We start from the raw sequence: 22,755 nt of genomic DNA, 5'->3' as shown, positions 1-22,755 counted from the left end.
GTAAAGCAGCAAACCGCTCTGCTGCGTTGGGGAGGGGGCGAAAGTGCGCCCTGATGATCTGGGGTCAACACGGACGGCCCACGGGAGAAACGGTGCGCCATGGTCCCGAAGGTATGGGAGCGCTTTACATATTGCCGCTTTTACATTAGCACACAAGGCAGGGAGAATAACATACTTGCCCATAGAAAATGTTGGACCCGACCACCTGGCTCGAAACCCTGGCTACCTACTCCACCACGTGGCCGACGGACTGCATCGTCTCCCCAAAGCACGGGAAAACGTACATAAAACCGGGGGGTAAACCATCCGTGCCGCCCCTATGAACTACCCAACAATAATTCCCTGTGCACCTGGCCTTTACACCCACTCTGCTCACTTTGTCACTTTAAACCACAGGTTGCGAAAACCTGCGTATAGGGGATGTCAGTGCTTGTTTAAAAAGGTGTTGTGAGAACCACATCGCACTTGTGCAATGGAAGAACAGCATTTAAAGACTGTGGTCGTCCTGTAAATATTCCTCTTTACACACCAACTGAGAAATCACACACCCTCTGGCCCCTCAGCATCCATGGACAGTCCATGGACAACACGCAGAAAATGGACAAGGTGACTAAGCTGAGAAACAGGACAACACTGCCATTAGCAATTCCTCTGCAACATGACGAACAGCTTTCCTGTTTCTCTATCAATGCAACTGTCTCCAACCAAAACAAGCCGTGATAATTTGAATTCTCCGAGACAACCCACGAAGGAAGGCAGCGCCTCGTCTTGCAAAGAGATCTGGTAAACCGCCATGCAGCCCCTCCCTCCAGCCGCTCAGAAATCAAATACCAGCACTCGTAGCTATATCAATGCCCACCATGACAATTTGAACATGCGTCCTTTCACATCACCGCTGGACGGTGTACCAGGCCAATCCACCAACACGTGCTCAAAAGAGCGTGTAACTCCACTACAGGAATAATCACCGTGCCATTGCAACAGGATATTTCAATCCAGGTATGAAGCAGCAAGCAGTCGATCATGGCTGGATTTGTGCATAGTATGCACCAGGAAGGTTATGGTTCATTATTCATTCAAAGGCCAGCGGAGCACTCTTAGCATGTGCCCATTTTTGACTGCGTTATCTCTGGCCCCAGGAACTATACTTTCTAACAAACGACACTCAATGCAGAGTATTTAATAAATGTTCTATGTTAAACCCTCTCTTATTACAAAGAAATGCGCATTTTAGAATTTTTTAAGCTTCTTTATTCCGTGTTTACTTGATTTTCCACACTACATACTTTGCTGGTTCAACTGCTTATATATTTTTTTTTTTTTGGGCCAAACCCAGGGACAATCAATGTAGTGGTGCTTGAGATGCTGCAGCACCTCCAAAATAGGCTTGCATAAGTTCAGAAAGAGAACGAGCAAGAAAGAGGCCTGAACGTGTTCTTATGATGTTGCATTTACATTATGGTCAACGGCAGAAGTCAGGCAATGTCTTCCGAAAATTGTTGCTTATTATTTAGACATGAATATTGGTGTTTACGTTTCCTTACTTTGACTTAGAGGTGGGCAAGCCATTACATTAACAGGGAGAGCCAAGCAAGAGCTGAGACACGGATCTGGTTTGGCTCCAGGAGCGGCCTGTGCAGGTACACAACACAATGTGAAGCCATACCTGCCAACATTCCAGAAGAGCAAAGTGGGAGACTTTCAGGAAAATCATGATAATGGGGCCCCGAATCGGGCCACTGCCCCGAAGTGTGCTGCTACAGGATCGGACATTCAAAACTAAATGCACTTTTTTTTTTTTTTTTTAAATTAGCTTTCGGAAGCATGTAGCGCAATGGCAGCACTCTGACTATTGTAGGAACAATCCGCACGCCACACAACACCCAGCCCAGCCGGCTGCAACTCCGAGGAACCTGGCTTCTGGATGCTTAAATCGGGAGGCGGGAGACCAGCCCCGAAATCGGCAGTCTCCCCCCGAATCGGGAGCCCTTCTGTGTGAAGCGTATGCCTATTTCTGTATTCCCCTCCCTGCATTACCTCAAAATTCCTGTGTGAGTTGGGTGACAAAGACGCGACTGGTCCACGACGCTGGCACTCTGTAACCAACCCAACCATACCTCGATGCGCGCCCGACTGAACCACCGAGAAAAGCAGACACCACCGCGCGCCGACAACAATCTATCAGACATGTCCTCAAGATCAATCAAACAAACCACGGTTTTGTACATAATTACTCAATTGAGCTAACAAAGTAGGAAAAGCAGACACCACCGCGCGCCGACAACAATCAGACATGTCCGCAAGATCAATCAAACAAACAATGGTTTTGTACACAATTACTCAATTGAGCTAACAAAGTAGGAAAAGCAGACACCACCGCGCGCCAACAACAATCAGGCATGTCCTCAAGATCAATCAAACAAACCACGGTTTTGTACATAATTACGCAATTGAGCTAACAAACTAGCTAACCTTGTATCATCGCTACGCTTCTAGAACCCCGTGCCACAATCCTTAACGATGCTCCTGCGGCTTCCATGGGGGTAACCATGCGGCCCTCCAAGGGACATACACACGAACACAAAGGCGCGTCCCCCGCATATGGCAGCGAGACGCACTCTAAAAGGAAATTTATGAATATACGATCGCCATGTATCTTAAAACTAAATAACCCCTTTTAAACAAGCTACGCCTAGGCCCCCTCAAACCTCCTATGCCATACTCGGCACACCGCCGACTGGAACTCTCTCATCGTTGACGATGTGCCCCTGCAGCTTGCCGGAGGTTCAAAGGGACAAAGAGGCTGAAGATGGCGGGGTGCGGATTCAAATAGCCTTTCAGCGCGCCCTGATGACGTCACTTCGTTCACCCCCCTTTTCTGCCCTGGGGGAAGGTCCAGTCCCGTGGCGCTACTAAGGGCGCCCCGCCTCTAGGCGCGGGGGGCGCCGGTCATTTCCCTTTAACACAGGGTATCAAAATGACTGGTGAGTATTTTATAGAGTCAGTAGCTGCCTTCATTTCTGAAGTCATTGCCAATGTTAAAGCGCATTGTTGTTACCAGTGCAGTTATAACTTCAAGGCTTGAGTAGCCTGGTTTGCTATCTGAATATCTTTGAAACAATTTACAAAGCTAAATGTGGTTGTAAACTCAAGCTTATATCGAAATTTAGCCTTTTTATGCTTGGCAGAATTTTCAAAGAGATTCCTAGCAGGTGTAAATTGTTTTATGAGTGTGGATTTTTTTCTGCAATGGGTATAGAGAAACCCACACTTGTAAATCCCATTCAAGTGGTCGGAAACAGTGAGGTAGGAAGGGGGGTGCGGTGGGTGCGGGCCACCCCGGGTGTCATCACTGAAATGGCAAAGCACATATTTTTGCCATTTTGTCAAGCCAGAGGTGACAAGAAATTTTCCACACCAGGTACCACCTGACCTTGCTAAGCCACTGGTTGGAAAAGGTCGTTCCAGTGCATGGTTTATCTTGGAAACATTTGCGTTTGTGGGCCTTAACAAACCTCCATCTGACCCCTTTCCACCCTGGAAATGGTCCGAGATTTACCACAGCAGATGGCTGGAGCGGCTTTTCTTTCAAGATGGGGAAGAGAAAGGTTCTTCCTATGTAGAAGGACTTTGTCAATGGGAAATGTATTCCCAACAAGGTAGAAAAAAAGTATGCATTGTCACAGAGAATTGCATTCCCTCGTGTGTGTTCTTTGCTATAGTGGAAATAGGAGCCTTTCAAAAACAGTCACAAGCCATGCCCGGAAATATGCTTGGAAACCTGCACCTCACACAGTTATCCAAGCATACTTCTGGGATTGTTTGTGAATTGGCTAAAATGGGAATATATGTTTAGGCCAAGAGAGGCCTGGACATACGAATCTGAGCAGTGCCCCCCGCTCTAACAGGACGCAGGGTAACCCCATGTGTGGCAGAATAAGGTCATCCACCAGGTGCCTTGATACCACAGTACTCTAACTAACGCCTTAAAGGAAGCCCTGTGTGTCATCTAAGAATAAATGCAGTCATTTTCACAGGCCTTGCCAACTGGAAAGATGTGAGAAGTGGTTTTAAAAGTAACAGGTCATTGTGTGTTTCTTTTTATATTTAAAAAAAATCCACGTGGGGGGCGTGGCTTGGACGCCGAACAAGATGGCCGCCTGAGACCGGAGCTCTCCTGCGCCGCGGCGGACTTTTCATCTTTTCGCCGCTATCTGCGACCATTTCGGCTGATTTCTTGCGGCTCCTGTAAGCGGATGACTTCGTGCTGAAGATGTGACTGCCAGACTTCGTTTTCCTGCAGTTTTTGGCCCATTCATGCCTCTCGATGTAAGTCCCTCAGCGCGACCGCCATTTTGATATATGCGCGATGTGTGCGCGACGCTGAGGTGACTGCAGACATGCTCTCCCTGTTCTTCCTCCAGACACTGGACTTTATTGTTAGCAACTAAGGACCTCTCCTTTGTGTTTTGCGCCCTGCCAGTGCGCTATGTTTGCAAATTACTCCTCATGTCGACGCTGCTTCCTGAGTGACCCCTGCCTTCATGTTCCCCTCGCAGTCTATCACGTGCGCTGTGCTCTTTCTTGATAACTTACTTCAGTCTCAAGGCGTAAGACTCATACCATCCTCATTACGTCTTCGTGCTGGATTTTTGTTGCAATTTTTTCACCAAGTCTCAGTGCACATGGCTTTCGCGCCCACTGGTGATCTCCCTGTTACTACTGGAAACACTCTTTAACTCCTGTTTACATTACCTCTGGGTCCGGGGTTTCTTCATGGTTTTTGCTGGTGTCCCTCACTGCTCCTGCTGACTGCTGGGTTTTTCCGACCAAGCATATTGACATTCTTTGCTTTTTTGAGTGCAGGACGTTGCGTTGGATTGCTTCTTTGCCTCCCTGTCACTGGCACGTTCAGGCTTCTATGGGCAAGCTGCGCAACCCAAAGTTTGTCTTTGTGCCCTCGAAGACTCCACCTTCCTCCGCCTCTTCTTCAACGGCAGGTCACTCTCCTCATCCTCCTCCCACAGATCAAATGGCGACAGCATCCTCCATCCGTTCTTCTCCATCACAACCTACCTCCAACAAGTCTTCTCCTTCTGCCTCCTTACCTAAGCGCTTGAAGCAGGACTCTTCTCCTCCTCCATCTGAGTCATCTCCATCCCCTATATCTATGGAGCTGATACTAGAGGAGATTTGCGCTTTGCGCCCGTTTGTGGAGGAGACTAATACTAAGATGCAGCTTTTTGAGGCTAAGTGGTCAACTATGGAAGTTCGTGTTTCTTCTGTGGAGCAGCAGGTTACAGAGATTCAGTAAAACTCTCAGCGCATCTCCTCTCTGGAAAAGTCTCTTCTCGCCCTTCAACAGCACACTGAAGATTTGGAAAACAGGAATAGGAGGAACAACCTACGCGTTTATGGCCTGCCGGAATCCTTGGAAGGAGATGATCCTGTTACGTTCTTCTCCTCTTTCCTTCTGAAACTCCTGGACCTTCCCGCTACTACCTCTCTCAGTATCCAACGAGCCCATAGACTTGGCCCTCACTCCTCCTCCTCAACCAAACCGCGAGGGGTCATCATCCTCTTCCTCAAGTTTACTGATCTCCTTCTGGTCCTCTCTACAGCTCGAGCGAAGCGCCAAGTGTCCTGGATGGGTCAGAGAGTTTTTCTCTCTCAAGATGTCTCTAATGTCACTGCTGCCAGAAGAAAGGAATTCTTGTCTCTTCGTGCTCCTCTGCGCTCTATTGGAGCTAGATATGGTCTCTTTCACCCCTGTACCTTCAAAGTAACTCATCAAAACAATACCTGGACTTTCCAAGATCCAGCTGAACTCACGAATTTTATTCACATTCAGACCAATGCTGGCATGGATACATCCAATCCTACTACTGGTTGATTATTTATCTGTTTTGTCTCTCTCCTTGCAGGTTTTTGCTGATATATTCTTTCCTTGGTTTGTTTTTTCTCCTGTTGATGTGATTCTATAGTGGTTGTTGTTTGGGTTTTCTGTTTTACATATAATGTCTGCTTTTGTGCTGTTTATCTTGACATGACTTGTATAACATGTTTCTTTTTCCCTCCCTTAGATTACTCGATAAGCCCTTTTGTATTCCTCTTCGTCTCATACGATTCGTCTTTCTCATATCCCGTCCTGGTGCGGTGTGTTGCTCTCCGGCTTAGGAGGCCGCTCTTGTCGAATCCTCCCATACCCCACCGTCATCTTGTCATCTCCTTTCCCCCTTCAGGTATGTTTTCCTCAGTCATCCGTTTTGGATATGTACTGTCTCTTCTTGTACTTCTTTTTTCTTCCCTCTTCCCCTCCTTCCTTTTTCTTTGCTCTTCTCTTACTGTATCTCATGAATTTCTTTTGTCTTGCTCTTTTCTCTCATTCATTTGTTGTTGTCCTTTATGGCGTTCTTGTTTTTATCCCTTTTCTGTGTTCCTTGCACATTTTATTGTTTTTTAATTCAAAGTTATTTCATGGAATGTGAAAGGTTTCGTTAACCCTATTAAACGACAGAGAGTGCTTTCCCATCTAGCCTCTTATACTCCTGATTTAGTTCTTTTACAGGAAACTCATCTTTCTGAGGCGGAGTCTCTTAAACTGAAGAGAGGCTGGGTGGGAACGGTTTTATTCTCTCCTACATCTAATAAAAAGAATGGTGTGGCCATTTTGTGTCACAAGAAACTCAAGTGTAAAGTTCTTTCTCAAGAGAATGATACTGATGGCCGTTGGGTCTTAGTTAAGCTGTTAATCAATTCTGTATCCTTGACTGTTTCGAATGTTTATGGTCCTACTCATCCCGATTGTAATTTTTGGCCTCTAATAACTTCTAAATGTTTTCAATACAGTGATTCCATGTTCATTTTGGGGGGGGATTGTAATCAAATTGTTGACCCGTTTCTTGATCGCAAATCCTCTGCCCGCTTTACCCCCCACAAATCACATACGCAATTCCTTGACACTATTTCTAAATCACACCTTCTTGACTCATGGAGACTGTCCCATCCTGACTCTCTGGACTATTCCTTCTTTTCACCTCCTCATGGCTCTTTCTCTCGGATTGACTACATCTTCCTTTCTCAGTCTCTTTCTCAAAATCTTCTGTCCTCGTCTATAGAGCCGATAGTTATCTCAGACCATGCTCCCATTGTCACAGTTCTTGATCTTCTCCCTCCTCATCCCAAATCTTCTCGTTGGCGTTTCAATAACTCTCTTCTCCTGGATCCCCTCTTTTCGTCTTCTTTTCTTTCTTTTGCTACGGAATTTTTTCTATTTAATTCTGATCCCTCTTTAGCCCCTCATGTTATTTGGGACTCTTTTAAGGCTACCGCTCGCGGTTTTGTGATTGATTTTGTCTCAAAGAAAAAGAAGTGTTACCTTAAGAAACAGAAACCACTACTGATAATGCTTCTTCAATATTACTCCGGAGCAGTGCCCGCTACTATGGGGGTCGCAACAAATCAGGTAAACTTTTGGCCAACTACCTTAAGTCTCGTAAGGAGCGTAACTCGATCGACTCGATTTCTTCCACCGATAATCTTCTCTTGCATAAGGAGCAGGATATACTCGCCCAATTTCAATGTTTCTACCAATCTCTTTATACTCCTGAGTCCCCTCCCTCGGCTTCTCTTATTCAATCCTACTTAGATAAAATTCCTGCCCCCTCCACTTCTCATCTTAACTTCCCTGGTCTTGAACTTGATCTCTCTATTACCGAACTGGATAGCGCCTTAAAGTCTTTAACTAAAGGTAAATCTCCGGGTCCTGATGGTTTCTCTGTGGAATTTTATCTGCATTTTTCAGATCTTCTACTTCCTAAACTTCTCTCCCTTTTCCAATCCTTCTTTACCTCTGGCACAGCTGCTGGTACTTTTCACGAGGCTACGATCTGCCTTATACCTAAGGAGGGTCGCGACCCCCAATTCTGTAAAAATTACCGACCAATATCCCTTGTTAATGTAGACTATAAATTATTTGCTAAACTTCTTGCCTTGCGCTTGGATCCTCTTCTCCCGCATCTCATTGGCAAGGAGCAGTGTGGTTTTGTAAAGGGCAGGCTTACCTCAGATAATTCCCGCCTTTTCCTCAATGTTCTAAATAAAGTCCCTTCTCTCAACATCTCTTTAGCCGCCATCTTGGTTGATGCTGAGAAAGCTTTTGATAGAGTAGATTGGTCCTTTCTGTTTGCCTCCTTGCGCTGGCACGGTTTTGGCCCTAATTTTATTTCTCTTGTTTCTTTACTTTATTCTGCCCCTAAGGCGTCTGTTTTAGTTAATGGTCATCTATCCCCCTATTTTCCCCTACAGCGCGGCGTCCGTCAGGGTTGCCCTTTGTCCCCTCTACTTTTTGTTCTATCCTTAGAGCCATCCCTTACGTCTATTAGAAATAACATATCTATTTCTGGCTTCCCTTATGGCAAGACTCATTTGAAACTCTCTGCGTATGCAGATGACATTCTTTTGTTTATTTCTGACCCTGACCAATCCATTCCGGCCTTACTGCTTGAGTTTAACTCCTTTTCCCAAGTTTCCGGTTACAAGATTAACTCTGATAAAACTGAGATCCTTCCTCTTACCAAATTTTGTCTCCCTCATCAGTTTTCGACCACTGGCTTTGCATGGAATTCCTCTAAAATTAAGTACCTTGGAATTTGGTTCTCTAGCTCCATCTCTTCATCTATTCGGTTGAACATGTCTGCTGTATTATCCCGTATTGATAAGTTGTTCTCTTCTTGGAATCCTCTCTTTCTTTCATGGTGGGGTCGGCTAGATTCGATCAAAATGATGATATCTCCCATTCTTATATACATCTTTTCCATGCTCCCCATACATATCCCTGATATCTATTTCAAACGCATCGACTCCTGTCTCTCTAAGTTTCTATGGAATCATAAAAAATCGAGAGTTGCTCTAGTTGCTCTTCGTAAACCGAAATCCAATGGCGGAGTCAATTTTCCGGACTTCCGTCTCTATCATAAATCTTTTTCTCTCCGTCAGGCTTCTAATTGGCTTGTTCTTGCACCCTCCCCTCTTGCTCCTCTTTGGCTCTCTATTGAACGCTCACTCCTCTCTCCTTTCTCTCTATCTGAAATTGTACATTTCTCTGCTAAGAACTTAACCACTCCTCTACCCCTGTTCAAGCACACTTCCTCTCTTTTACATGCTCTGGTCCGTCCTGATCCGGTTTCTCGTGAATCCTTTTTGGCCTCCCCTATCTGGTACAATTCGCTTATTCTCCTCAATAATCGTCCTATTTGTTGGACTGTGTGGAGATCAAAGGGTCTGATGTGGGTTAACCAAATTTTCGATGGTCTTCTTCCATGTTCTTTTCCTCGATTCCGACTTTTGTTTCAATGCCCGCAATCTTTTTTCCGCAGATTCACTGTCCTCATGGCCATCATACTTGATGTTTATTATTCACTTCCCTTGTCATCCTCTCCCGTATCTCATTCCTCACTTCTTCAGATCTTGTCTACTCTCCCTAAAGCCTCTCTTATCTATAAATTCTTCTCCTCCCCCAATCCGACCCGCCCGAAATCTAAATTGGAAAGTGTTTGGGAGCTGGATCTGGGCTGTGACTGGCCTATAGCTGTTTGGTACAAAGTTTGGGCCAGGTCTTTAAAAATTTCCCGTTCCGCTTCACTAACTCAATCTATGTTCTTTCTATATCACAGACTATATCTCTCTCCTGTTTCTATTTCTCGCTTTTCTCCTGATAAGGACTCTACCTGTTGGACCTGTTCTGCCCCTAATGCTGATCTTTTTCATCTATTTTTTCTGTGCCCTTCTGTTCTCGTGCTTTGGGATCAGGTGTGGTCTTATGTCTCTCGTCTATTTTCTATCTCTATTCCATACTCTATCCCTCTTCTTTTTTTAGGTAGTATTTCTGACACTCTAGATATTTCTTCTCACTCCTCTGGTCTATTAGATCTTATGTTGGCTCTGGCTTTTTAACACATTTCTTCTAACTGGAAGGATCTTTCTAAGCTCTCTATACAATGTTGGTGGAACTCTCTCTGTCATTATCATAGGCTCGATGTCCGTTTTGCCGCTGCCTCTACCCCTACCCTCAATAGAGATTTATTCTGGTTGCCTCTCACAACATATCTTGACCGCATGGCTCTGAAATGTATCTCTCTTTTATCCTCTGAGAATTTTAAACCCCCATAAGTGACTCTTTCTCTGTCCTTCTTCTTCTTCTTCTTCTTTTACCCTTCTTGTATCTTTTACATTTACATTTGTCTTTCCTGCCTTTCAACTATTCCCTATCCTCGGCTTCCTTGCTTTTTCTATTCTACCTAGTCTTTGTATGATCTCGTTATCTATTCTTCTCCTAACGCCTCATATTTACCTCTTTCTTTCTCCTTTCCCTTCTTTCCTTTCTCCTCCTTTTTTCTCTTTTTTTCCCCATTTTTTTTTCCTGGTTGCCTTTAAAATTTTTACAAAATGCTTTTTAATCTTCCTTCAGGTTTCTTATGTTAACACATGATGATTCACTGTTTTTTCTTTTTTTTGATTCTACATGGACAATGTTCTTTATATGATCTGTATTTCGTTGTTCACTCTACTTTTCTTCAATAAAGCATTTCAAACTGAAAAAAAAAAAATCCACGTGCCTTTACAGTCACAAGATCAGATTAGTCAACTTTCATGTCCAAGCTTGATAGATGGTCCATTTCAAACTTCTATATAATATACAATTAAGAAATAATCCTGATAGTTAGTATTTTTCATTATTTATGGGTGTGGTTTCCGTGCTTTCTTGAATTATACAGTCTGTTTGATATTAGAGAGTTTACTAAAGGGGGTACCGGTTGTTTGGAGTTGAGATTGATAAAATGATGCTAGTTCCCGAAAAAAGCTTTCCATATTTGTCAGGATTTATAGATGAGAGCATGATAGTTAAGGTTCTGCTCAGGCTGGAAGAAGTAAAAAGACAGGAGCTAGGAATTTAAAAAGAGCATATTTATCAAGACGCAAAGTGATGTAAACCGGTTCAAAGTCTTGATAAAGTGTTTATTTTTTGGAGAAAACATTTTTTGTTTTAGAAAGTTCCCCAAAACGTATTTCAACTAGCGTGCCTTGCTGCTTTTCATTACTTTGCATCAAGGGGGCATCCCGTGGATGGTACATTGGAACTCCCACGCTACCACCCATGGTTTTTGCTGCAAAACCCACACTAATAACATTAGTACAAAGGGCTTTGCGCCCGAAAACAATACGTTCATGAGACAGACCTTAACAAGAAGAAATATATCAATTTCTTTAAACTTTTCTCACATCGCATGTGTGCTGCAATGTACAGCACACATCCAATATGTGATAAGTTTTAAACGTTAGTCCACGTTTAGAATTTTGTACTAGCAGGGAATTGGTGCTAGACAGCCTGTTTGTGTGCTAACTCTGGGGAAGAGAACAGCAGTGCTTATTGCTTATCTTAGTAGATATGACTCCTTTCTGCTCAGCCAATGGGGCAATGCAGAGCAACAACTTAGTTTCATGTGCTGTACAATGCAAAAAAAAAAATAACTTGCTTAAAAAATGCTACAACAATTTGTGAAAATGGTTGACTTTTTGATTCGTTCTTTATTCTTTCTGGTCTCAAAAACATACTAAAAGGATTTAACAAAAGCAGTGACTGATCCTGTGCTTGCAAGGTAATTCCCTAAAGAACTTAGGGCCAGACATACTGAACCTTTTATTGGTCCCAAATACTCCACTTTAGAATTTGCAACCATTGAAATGATATTTTGAATTTATTAATCTCATTTTAGGAGTCTGGAAACTTTTACCGACTAATAAAAAAGGGAAAACCAGACCGCAGTCGATATACAAACATGGAGACTTATCAAGGTAACGAATATGGGATTTGATGAATATGTCTGGTACTAACCATATTTCAATAAACAATTTGGTGACCTGGTGTAGAGAAATTCCTATGAAATATTACTGATGTGCTATCGATCAAAACTGTTACCATAAACACATCGCCACACACGGCTCACAGCCCTGATAAAGTTCCAGATATTGGAACGAAACACGTTGGCTGGATTCAAACATTTTCTATTTTGGAGAAAAAAGAATAAAGAAGATACTTTGAAACTTTTATATTGGAATTGGACTCTTTTGTGGTGCACCTTTTATTTTTTCGTAGGTATTTGGATCTGCTGCACAGTGGCACCAAACAGTGGCAGGTGCTGGAAGATTCGTGCACAGGGCAGTCAGTATACTCATTAGGACTGGTGATTTGGATGCAGACTATATAGTCTGCCGCTGGTCCATTTAGTTTCTAATAAAAATAGAATTGCAACCCCATACCAATTCGGTATTTGGAAGGCATGTGTTGTAGGCATCCCTTTCAATAACCAAACATTTTGAAATTAGTGGCGTGGCTAGATGTACTGCCACCCGGGGCTACACCTAAGTTTGCCACCCGGTGGAGGCGGCCGATGGACGACTTGTTCTCGGGGCAGAGGGGATGGTGATAGTCGATAGACACGACTCCCATTGCCCCCGAAAACAGTGCCGTCCAAGGCGGATCGCCCCTCCCCAGTTATGCCTCTGTTTGAAATGTTTTAATGTTTTGAGGTCATAGTGTGGTTGAAAAACATTGGAAAATGTCCCCTCTTAAGTTAGGGTGATAATGCCTACGCAAAAGGGAAGGGGTCCTTTGTGAATTCTAAAAGAAGTTTGTTTGGGAGTAAGAAGTGGTCAAGAGTACCACTACCAATGGGCTAAATTGAAAAAAAGTTCTCCTTTCTTTTTTTTTTTGAAAGGCAATCACAGACGTGGTCTGCTGAGCCTAACAAGCCACCATCTCTTTGATGGCCTCCAATTGGAATAGGTCTCAATATGTGACCTCTTTCTTTAATATTCATGTGGTAGGTCAGGATGCAATCTTCTCCGAATCTGAATTTTATGTACCAACATATTAGTACATAGACTGGTTTGGTATATTCTTTACCGGTTGCAAATTGCGGACATACTTTTTCGGCCATGTCTTTGTACATCTGACTAATAATACCTTCACCAACATGCCTCAAATATTTAACATCTGTATCTTGTTAATTACCTCATCTCTTTCATTCCACTGTTATCCCTGGTTCCCTAAAATCACTTTGCAGTAGGCTACTGACAGCATGTTGGAAATATAAACAGATAAACACAAATTAAAATAAAAACAATTAACTTGTTAGTTGTTGCACGCTGCTGCAACAGTACACAAAAAAACAAACAAAATACCTTATCAGAGAAGCACTTGCTAGCGGCCTCTAAATCTTTGCAGCACTCTTCAGCAATGTGGTCAAAATTGAGCGCAATGCTTGTCAGGGCTGGTGCGTACATCATAAAGTGTCTTCGGGCCACTTCATGAACATAACTGTAAAAAAAGAAAGTTCCAGATTTAATCACAGTACAATATCTAGAATGCCAAGCTGCAAAATGCCTCACTGGCTGTTGATGAGATAGGTTTCACTTTGCCAACTGCTCATACCTGTATCTCAGTAGAGCGGTCAACCCTGAATAAATAGTCACATTCCAAGCATTTTGTGGGAAAAACCAAATGAAATACGCACCTGTAATTTGACCAATGCAGTTTTGCCAAATTTAATGAACATTAGACTTCTGGCCGTTTCATATGGAATGTGTATGTCATCAAGCAGCAATCACATTACATTTTTAACGACCATTCAATGACCATTTGAAATGTTTTTTCCTGTTTCAGGACACAAGTGTAAATTACTATATACACATGCAGTGCATCGAGCCATGGACATATTTTGCCCTTGCTTGGCTAGCTCATAAACCTTTCCAACTTATGCTTATGCTTATGCTTATGCTTATGCTTATGCTTATGGAGAAGTGTGGCTGTGGAGAAGTGTGGCTCACTGGTTAGAGTAGGCAGACCTGAAAGCAGAGGTCAGCCCGGGACCAGGGTTCAATTCCTGGCTCGGCTGGATCTTGAGTCCATAAATTGTCCATGGACTCGATAATTCTCGCTCCAGTGCATACTCGATTCATGGGTTCACACTCTGAGACTCTGGGCAATAGCTTGCTTAATCTCCACAATGGCCCCTCGTGGCAGGATGCCTGGCTTTCACCTTGTGGATGCCCTGCTGGGTTATCTCACAGGGGAATACCAGGACGGGTTCCCTAAGCAAGCGCTTAGAGACCAGTTGGTAATTTACGCTATATAAATATCTGTACATGCTTGAATATCTTACAAAGGATGTGGTTGCCAAGCATAATTCAACGGGATTCACAGAAAAGCTGATGTGTACGTTTTTGTTTTATTAACGCCCTGTTTGCTTTAGAGGGTTGAAATCTTTTAAGGAAAATCATTGTTCCGTAGCTAAGTGTTGTATTGGAAGTACATTTTCAGATGTTTGTGAATTACAACAAAATCGGGACTGAGCCATGGTTCATCAAATTTGTGTAGGATTTCAATGAAGAGGGAGAGGATGTTGCCTAACGGCTAGAGCGGTCGACCTCGAAGATGGGGAACCGAGTTCGAGTCTGGGCAAGGACGTTGTGGTATCCTGAATGCTTCTTCCTCCAGCAATCCTTATGTTCTGGAATGTGGGGTTGGTTTCCAGGCACTAACTTAGAATGACTGGTAGGACAGTTAAGCTTACTCCTTCGCTGGATGGGGTCTCTGTTACTCTGTGTCTTGAATAAAGCTTCTTTCTGCACTACGTTGCTGCCTCCTGCTGTGATTCCTGAAGATACCAACCTTTACATTTTGGCAACGATCTACTCACACTGCTCTGCTGACTTCTACTTTACCTCCCACTACTACTGCGAAGCTGACACCACTTCATAGACCCCAACAGCACAACATTTCAACTGCTAAACAAGGCTAACAAGGCTCTCCGGCACAAAGAAGTGACGTGCTCTGAGGGTACCTCCACCATCGTATTCACCCTTTGAAAGCTGAACCCGTCATCTTCTAACGCTTCTACAAGTAAGGAGAAACGGTGGTTGGAACTCCTCTCTTCTTCCTCAACGCCCCTGAGTTCCCGGTCTGCATTTTAGGGTGGATTGTGGGCATTACTGTGAACTTCAGGGTCTGTGTCCACGAGAGGCTTCACGCGCACATAATTCTCGCGCGACGCCTCCAACATCTTTTCCTAACCCATGGGCAGCCGCGAGTTCTACAGCATGAGGAACAAGCATTTACAATGCAATGGTCTCGGCATTGGTAAAGTTAGAGCTATTGGCATTGCTCATGACATTATTTTTGTTTATGTGTTTGTTTTTAAAACATTTAAAGAAACGGCATTGTCATGAGCAATGCCAATAGCTCTAACTTTAACAATGCCGAGACCGTTGCATTGTAAATGCTTGTTTTTGTTTGTTTTTAAAACATTTAAAGAAACGGCATTGTTATTTACAATGTCAATAGCTCACTCTCAAAAGCGAGATTTATTATGCGAGCATTATTTGGGAAGTTTGGCAAATCCATAATTATGAGGAAAACGCTGCAGCATCGCAAAATGCCAGTGGCCCAGACTAATATGCATGATGAGTATTTGGATCCCATGCCCATTCCTTCTTTGTCCTCTCTGCTGAAACTGCTGTCTGAAGTGTCACATTTTATTAATACTAAACAAAAATCGCACTACCGTGCCAGGGCCAGACTTGGCGTTGATAATGATTGTTTGAAAAGGGAACTTTGAAAGGATACGAACTTGACCAATTCTGGTTTCAAAATATAAGAGAACACTGTAGAGGCATGCGTCTACCGACTGTTATATATAATTTGGGATATATTTCTTAATCTGTCGAGTTCAGCCACTGCATGATTATATTGTTGTCTCTTTATGAAACTCAGGAGCAGTAACATTGTCGTGGTGTCACTAGGGCTTCAAGTGGATGCTTTTTCAATATTATATACAAGCCACAGTTACTGCTAATTTATCTTATGCAACTAACAACGATTGACAAAGCCAATAGTCCTAACTTGTTGTAGGTATCATGTTACTTGTTGTATCATTATGCCTGGATGCAATGACAAAAGAGACAGCAAAATACAAGTCGATAGACCCCGCGCAACACCGCCCCCACCCCACCCATTTTTTTTTATCCCACTTAAAGCCCTGGGTAGGATACTCAACAACAGGGCCGAACTGGAACCCAAAGTAGGCCTGGCAATTATGTCGGACCAGCTGGAGGGTCATGGGGGAGGTTAACTGTGAAGCACTTTTGCTACAGGAAACGCCCGATGCCCGGGCAAGCCAGCCCGGCCCTGCTCAACAACCCCGTTCTCTCCCGCATTTACCTGTGATCAGGCGCGCAACACCCATTGAACTCAAAGCGCTTCAGCCCCCCCCCCCCGTCGTGTGTGGCAGCCCGGGATGAGACCACTCCCTGGCCAGACACAAAGCCGCGCCTGAGCACTCCACAGGTCTTTAAAAAGACCATTTGCATGTTAATGAGGCCTCGCTGTTGGTTCACCTCTTGTTTCCATTGTGCAGGAAAAAGCATCACAGCTGCAGGGTCACTCACTGGCTGCCTGGTGAATTTAGAAAGTGCCGCGTAGTGTTTTGCTGCACTACTAGTACTGTGCTAAAAATAGTCCAGGTCATGGGTGGGGGGATTAGTCCTGGCGACAAGCAGCTACTACTGTTATTGGTAGTTGAGCGCTACCAGTGACAGTTCGAGTACATAGCCGGTCTCTTCCTATCATGCAGAAGCCTCCTCACGTGTCCCGTATTGGACCAACCTGCGTCTGACCTAAGTCTCCTCCACAAGTTCGCCAGCCCCCAGCATAGTGTGCAGGCATGCGCCTCAGAGACAGACAGGACAGGGAAGAAGAAACAGCGTGTGTAGTGCGCTGCAGCAGCACTCTGCACAGGACTCGTTCACTGTGGCTCATAATGCTTTTTGGCACCCGATCCGCTGTATCTGAACAAACTTCCATCATAGTTTGCTTCCTGGCACTGGCAATTTAAAAATTAGGCTGCGCTCACCAGCGGCACGTTTCAGTGCAGAGGGTGGGTGCCACATAGCTATGGCTCCTAAAGCTGTGTGATACTGCGATAGAGTGAGAAAGAATGAAAAAGGGAGAAATATGCAGAGAAAGAGATAAACAAGATACAGCAAGGTGAGAGAGAGCAAGCGAGAGCAAGTAAAAGTGAAATAGATAGAGCAAAATAGAGACAAAGGAGCATGGATGAAAAGAGAAAGATGGATAAAGAAGGAGCACGTGATAGAAAAAATAAGAGAGACAAAGTAAAGTGCGACAGCGAAAAAGAACAAAGGAGGGAGAAACGCAGTGAGACTCGGTGGCTAAACAAAAGAGCGAGGCACAAAGAGCAGTAGAAAGCAATTAAGAGAAAGAGAAACTGAGAAGTGATATGAGTATGAGGCTGTAGAGGGGTAGGGGTGATCGGGAGGGAGGAAGGTGTTTACTCAAATAAGAAACTGCCGTCAAAATTCTAAGAAGCTCTAGAGCAGGTCTGATCCCCCACAAACCATCCAGCGTCTGACTCGTAAACAAAGAAGCCCGAGCCCAGGAGTGAGGGGGAGGGCACAGAGGCGCACCAGGAAGCGAGGAGGATTCGAACAGAACAAAGGGGAGGCATATGTGGCAGCCTCAGAACGTGGGTTCTTTTGGTGGGGGGCGGCATCAGTGCACAGCGGGTATACCATGAATTACGGGTTCAGAGAAGGGGAGTCACGAGGTAGGTGGGGGGGGGAGCAGTCGCACAGGGACAGCTGGCAGAAAACGAAGTGGAGCCCTCGTGGGAGAAGGAAAGGGACAATGGGAAGTGGGGGTATGTAAGGGGGAGCAGCGAGGAGAGCAGAAACAAGAGCAAGCACACACCACCGCCTTTCTCCGAGGCAGAGCAGAAATGCCTCGGAGAAAGGCAGCGTCGTTTTCGGATTCGGGGGCGTGTTTTGCTGTTGTCTCCTCCCTGAGACTTTTCGCAAAAACCACGCCCCCCGATCCGAAAAGAACAGGGCCTGATCGGAGTGACGGGACCTCTTCTCCAGTGGCTGGCCAGCATTGAAGAGGCCAGCCAATGGAGAACAGGGGAGAAGAGGGGCTGGATCAAGCCCCTCTTCTCCAAGTCATTAAATCTCTCGACTTCCGGTTCTGCCTTCGGCAGACCGGATGTCCCGAGACCTAAAAACTAACGTTTGCGCGCTGCCTGCTCTTCGTGATGCCGCTCCTACGCTACGTACACACGCAGCGTGCGGCCATTTTGAAGTGTGTTTATTCAAGTTGCTAAGCAACCATCGAGTCCTCTTTGTGCGTTCAGCTGGCTCAATAATCGGTGATGCGCACAGCCTAAAACAAACAACATCATCTCAACCAGCATTATTTTGTTGAATATCGGCACAATTATATCCTCACTTGCGCAAAGCTGGGTTATCACTCGCTGATGCACACAGCTCTAAACAAACACTCCAGTCCAATTGAGATTGCGCACAGGGAGTTTCTTTCTCACTGATGCACACAGCTTTAAATAAACATTGCAAATCCTTTGGTCTTGTGCACAGCTAATTTTGTAATCGCTGATGCACACAGCTTTGCTAAGGTTTTCCTTTAAACATTTGTGCACAACAATATAAATTTAACTGGATGACATTATAGATTGGCTTATTCTTGCAGTTGTTTTGTTCTTTTTTACAGGTACACTACTGAAATTTCATTAACTTATATGTACTATTAAGATATCTTTTTAGGATAGGAGTGCTGTTTATTACTATTTCACAGGTGAAATTCTATATATCTACGTATAGTTGTTAGTATACTTTACCATGCAGAACGTCACAGCTCCTCCATTCTTCTTAACTACTCCTGGTGATCCCCCTATTTCATGGCTTAAATAGAAAAAGGTTTTTACTCACTATGCTCATGTTTGTGGTACTTCACTAAGTGCGGAGAGACGCACTTCTTTACTATTACATTGCTTGGGGTCCGAAGGACAAGAAGTCTTTGAACATCTCCCAGACCTACTGAGGAGGCTAGCTCACTAAATGAATTTGAAATTTGTATAAAGAAGCTAGACTTGCACTATCTGCCGAAGGTAAGCACTGTCCTTGAACGCTATCATTTGGGGAAAATGATGCAGAGACATGATGAATCTGTTGAACAATACATAACCATTTTACTCAAATTAGCTTCCACCTGCAATTTTGGTTCAACTTTAGTGATCGTTTAAGGGATCAATTCATGTTCGGCTGCACACTAGACAAAGCAATGATGCTTTGTGGCAAAAAGACTCTTCTTCTCTTCAAGAAGGTCTCACCATAGCAAAACCACATGAACATTCTAAAGCTTGTATTGATGTCATACGTAAAGACTCCTATACTGATAAGAAATAAAATTCTGATGTTAAAGTAGTTGCAGATAGTGCTACAAAAGGAGACAGTGCTGCCAAGCCTAAACATTTTCCACCCAAAAAGTCATCCTCCCAGGAAACTTTCAAGGAAGATGCTTCAGGTGTGGTAACCCTGGTCACTTGGCGAATTTTAAGGGATGCCCAGGATGGAAAGATATGTGTAAAGCATATGGAAAAAATGGACATGTCTCTAAATGCTGCAGGACAAACAAAGTACAAGAGAAGGTCAGTGAAGTTGACCTTTATGAGGATGATCTAGAAGAAATAGAGATACTTCAAGTAGGATGTGATGCAAAGGATGGTCCACACAAACTTGTGTTGGTCAACGATTCACCAGTCAGTATGCTCTTTGACTCTGGGGCCAAGATCACCCTGATTCCCAAGAACTTTTATGAATCTAATCTCTTGGGCAAAGTTACTCTTCAAAAACCAGACATTAGACCGAAAGGATATGGTGGAGTCACAATACAGTTACTTGGTTATTTTTGGGGTACGATTGACTTCAAAGGAAGGGTTATTCCTGGGAAAGTGTATGTTTCAATGAAAGGGGATTCCCTTATAAGTTGGTTCCATCAAAGAGACTTGCATGTGTTTCTTGACCCCAATGAATGTCCTTCAGTTTGTTTGAAAGAACTACCTCCAGTCAGAGTAGTGAGTGACACTAAGTCTGATCAAGTTTGGATCAAGGATGTTCCTTCTGTTTTTGAAAGTGATCTTGGATGTTTAAAAAACTATATGCATCGCATAAGGATAAAGACTGATGTCAGTCCTAAGGTTGCCAAGGTCAGGAATGTCCCACTATTAGTCAGGGAGAAAATGAAAATTGAGTTGGATAAGCTTTTAGCTAAAGGGATAATTCAAGACGTCGAGGCAACAGAGTGGGTCTCTCCGGTTGTGATGGCCCGCAAGGCCAACGGTGAGGCCCGGCTCTGTGTGGATTTGAGGGAACTCAGTAGGGCTGTCATAGTTGACTATTACCCTTTGCCAAACATAACTGAAATGTTGTGTTCACTTGAAGGGGCAAAGCACTTCTCCTCCCTGGACCTTACCTCTGCTTACCACCAGGTCAAGCTTCACCCTGCCTCTCAGGATTTGTCAACTTTCGTCACACCTTTTGGCGCGTTTAGGTTTCTGAGAATGCCCTTTGGTCTTATTTCTGCTGCCTCAGTGTTTCAGAGGGCGATGGAGGGTATTCTTAGAGGCCTCCATAGCGTCAAAGTGTACCACGATGATGTACTCATCTTTGGCGGGTATCTGGAGCAACATAATGCGAGGCTCAAATCTGTCTTGGAGAGGTTAAAGAATACATGTCTCACTCTTAGAGCGGACAAGTGCAAATTTGATGTAAAAGAAATAGATTACCTTGGTCACTCTGTCTGCTGCGGGGATCAAGCCTAAATCTTCATTGGTGAGTTCTATTAACAGTCTACGAGCTCTGTCAAATAAGGATGAGCTAGTCAAGTTTCTTGATAAGGCAGAGTTTTATCATAAGTTTGTTCCGAATTTTGGTGGGAAAATCTTATGTCTCAGATCGCTGTTAAAGAAGGAAAGTGAATTTGTTTAGTCTGAGACTTGTGAAGGGGAATTCCAAATTATCAAGAATCACCATAATGACGCACCTTGTCTAGGTAGTTGTGACCCAACGAAGGTTTCATATCTAATGACTGATGAGAGTGCTACTGGTTTGGGTGCTGTGCTGTTACAGAAAGTTGATGGAGAAGAGAGAACTATTTTATTTCTTTCCAGACCATTGAGAGGTGCAGAATGTAGTTATTCGGTTGTGGAGATGGAGGCTCTTGGAGTGTTCTGTGCGGTGCGCAAACTAAGATAGTTTTTGTGGGGAAAAAGATTAAAAATCTATACTGACCACAAACCACTTAAGGATGTGTTTTTAAAAAAGGGAATAGATGTTGTTTCTCATCGCATAAGGAAATGGGTGGTGGCCTTACAAGAATTTGATTTTGATATTTCATATATGCCTGGTTCCTTGAATGTTTTGGCAGACTGCCTGTCAAGACTCAGTGGGAAAATTATGGTTTGGAGAACGATGTTGAGTGGTTTGGTGGTGAAGAGTTTGACGAAGAAGTAAATGTTTGCCTGATCAGTGAAGGTCTTATTTCTCAGAATGAATGGAGAGAAAGTTTAGTGAGTGATACCCATTTACAGAAAGTCATCTCTTTTGTCTCTGGTACCTGGTGTGAGAAGAAGGACTGTGAGGAGGATCTCAAGGGATTTTGAAATGTTAGAGAAGATCTTGCTGTGGTGGACGGTATTCTAATGCGTGGTACTAAACTTATTCCACCATCTGTGTTAAGAGACAAGTTAATTAGAAGTGCTCATGCATCACACATGGGAATTGCAAGAACAAAGGGGAGGATCAGGGCGGCTTGTTGGTGACCAGCAATGGATGTGCATGTAGAGAGACTAGTGCGTGCATGTGTTGAGTGTGCATGTTCAGACGGGGTTCTGAAATGCAGAACGCAGCCCATGGTCATAAGAGAACAAGCCTAAGGTCCATGGACAAACATTTCTATTGACATACAGGGTCCTGTGCGGCTTAGGACTCAGGATCGATATGTCATTGTGTGCATTGGCATTTTTCTAGGTGGCCTTATTTCAAGATTGTAAACTCAGTTGAATCCTCTATAGTAATTGAAGTTCTAGAAGAACGTTTCGAACGTGAAGGTTTTCCGTTGACACTTTTATCAGACAACGAGGTTCAATTCACATGAAGGGTTATGGAAGAATTTTTTAATTCCAAGGGCATTAGGCACAAGAGGGCTTCTCTATGTCACCCAGAAAGTAATGGTTTGGTGGAAAGATTAATCAAAGTCCTCAAAGAGACCATTCAGCAAGCTGTTGCCTGTGGTGAAAGTTGGGAGTTGGCTCTTAAAAAGAAAATACGAGAGTATCGGTTCACTTCATAGTCTTTCACTGGGGTAGCTCCCTTTCGTCTGTTTAAAGGAGGGGTACCCAACATAGAAGTTTCCCCGTTGTGGGTTACTTCGAAGAGGCTGATGGTGGGCAAGGGAGTAGGAGGAATTGAAGGCTAGAAGGAGAAAGAAAAGGAGGTGATGAATACAAGGAAAGATAGATATGATGAAAGAAAGGGTGTGAAAACACTTTTGTCAGAGTGGGTGACTGGGTAAAGATTAAATCACCAAGAAAAACTGGTGGGCCTTCAAAATTCAGTAGATCTTTTGAGGTGATTAAAGTCTTCAAAAATGCAATAAAGACAAGTGACCATAGAATCTGGAATTTGGGAAGAGTGGCAAAATGTTCAGTTGGATCTACCTCTGATGCTGTCTCTAGGGGTGGTGCTGTAGCTCAAAATCCAGTTCCAGAAAATATTATTGAGAGTGAAAGAGGTGGTAGACCTTGTCAGTTGAAGCGTGTTCCTCTC

At 43.9% G+C, this 22,755-nt stretch overlaps 1 protein-coding gene across 1 annotated transcript in view; it reads right to left on the bottom strand.

The window, feature by feature from the left end:
• The window catches only part of LOC146866403 (serum albumin-like), a 315,538-nt gene that overhangs the window by 218,655 nt on the left and 74,128 nt on the right, over positions 1-22,755 (bottom strand). Inside the window, exon 5 of the mRNA XM_085636473.1 lies at positions 13,243-13,378. Within this exon, the coding sequence (XP_085492599.1) occupies positions 13,243-13,378 (136 nt within the window). The remainder of the gene's footprint in view (positions 1-13,242; positions 13,379-22,755) is intronic.

This window comes from Triturus cristatus, chromosome 2_1 (genome assembly GCF_964204655.1).
Source record: "Triturus cristatus chromosome 2_1, aTriCri1.1, whole genome shotgun sequence".
Lineage (NCBI taxonomy): Eukaryota > Metazoa > Chordata > Amphibia > Caudata > Salamandridae > Triturus > Triturus cristatus.
This window is presented reverse-complemented; position numbering and strand designations above follow the sequence as displayed.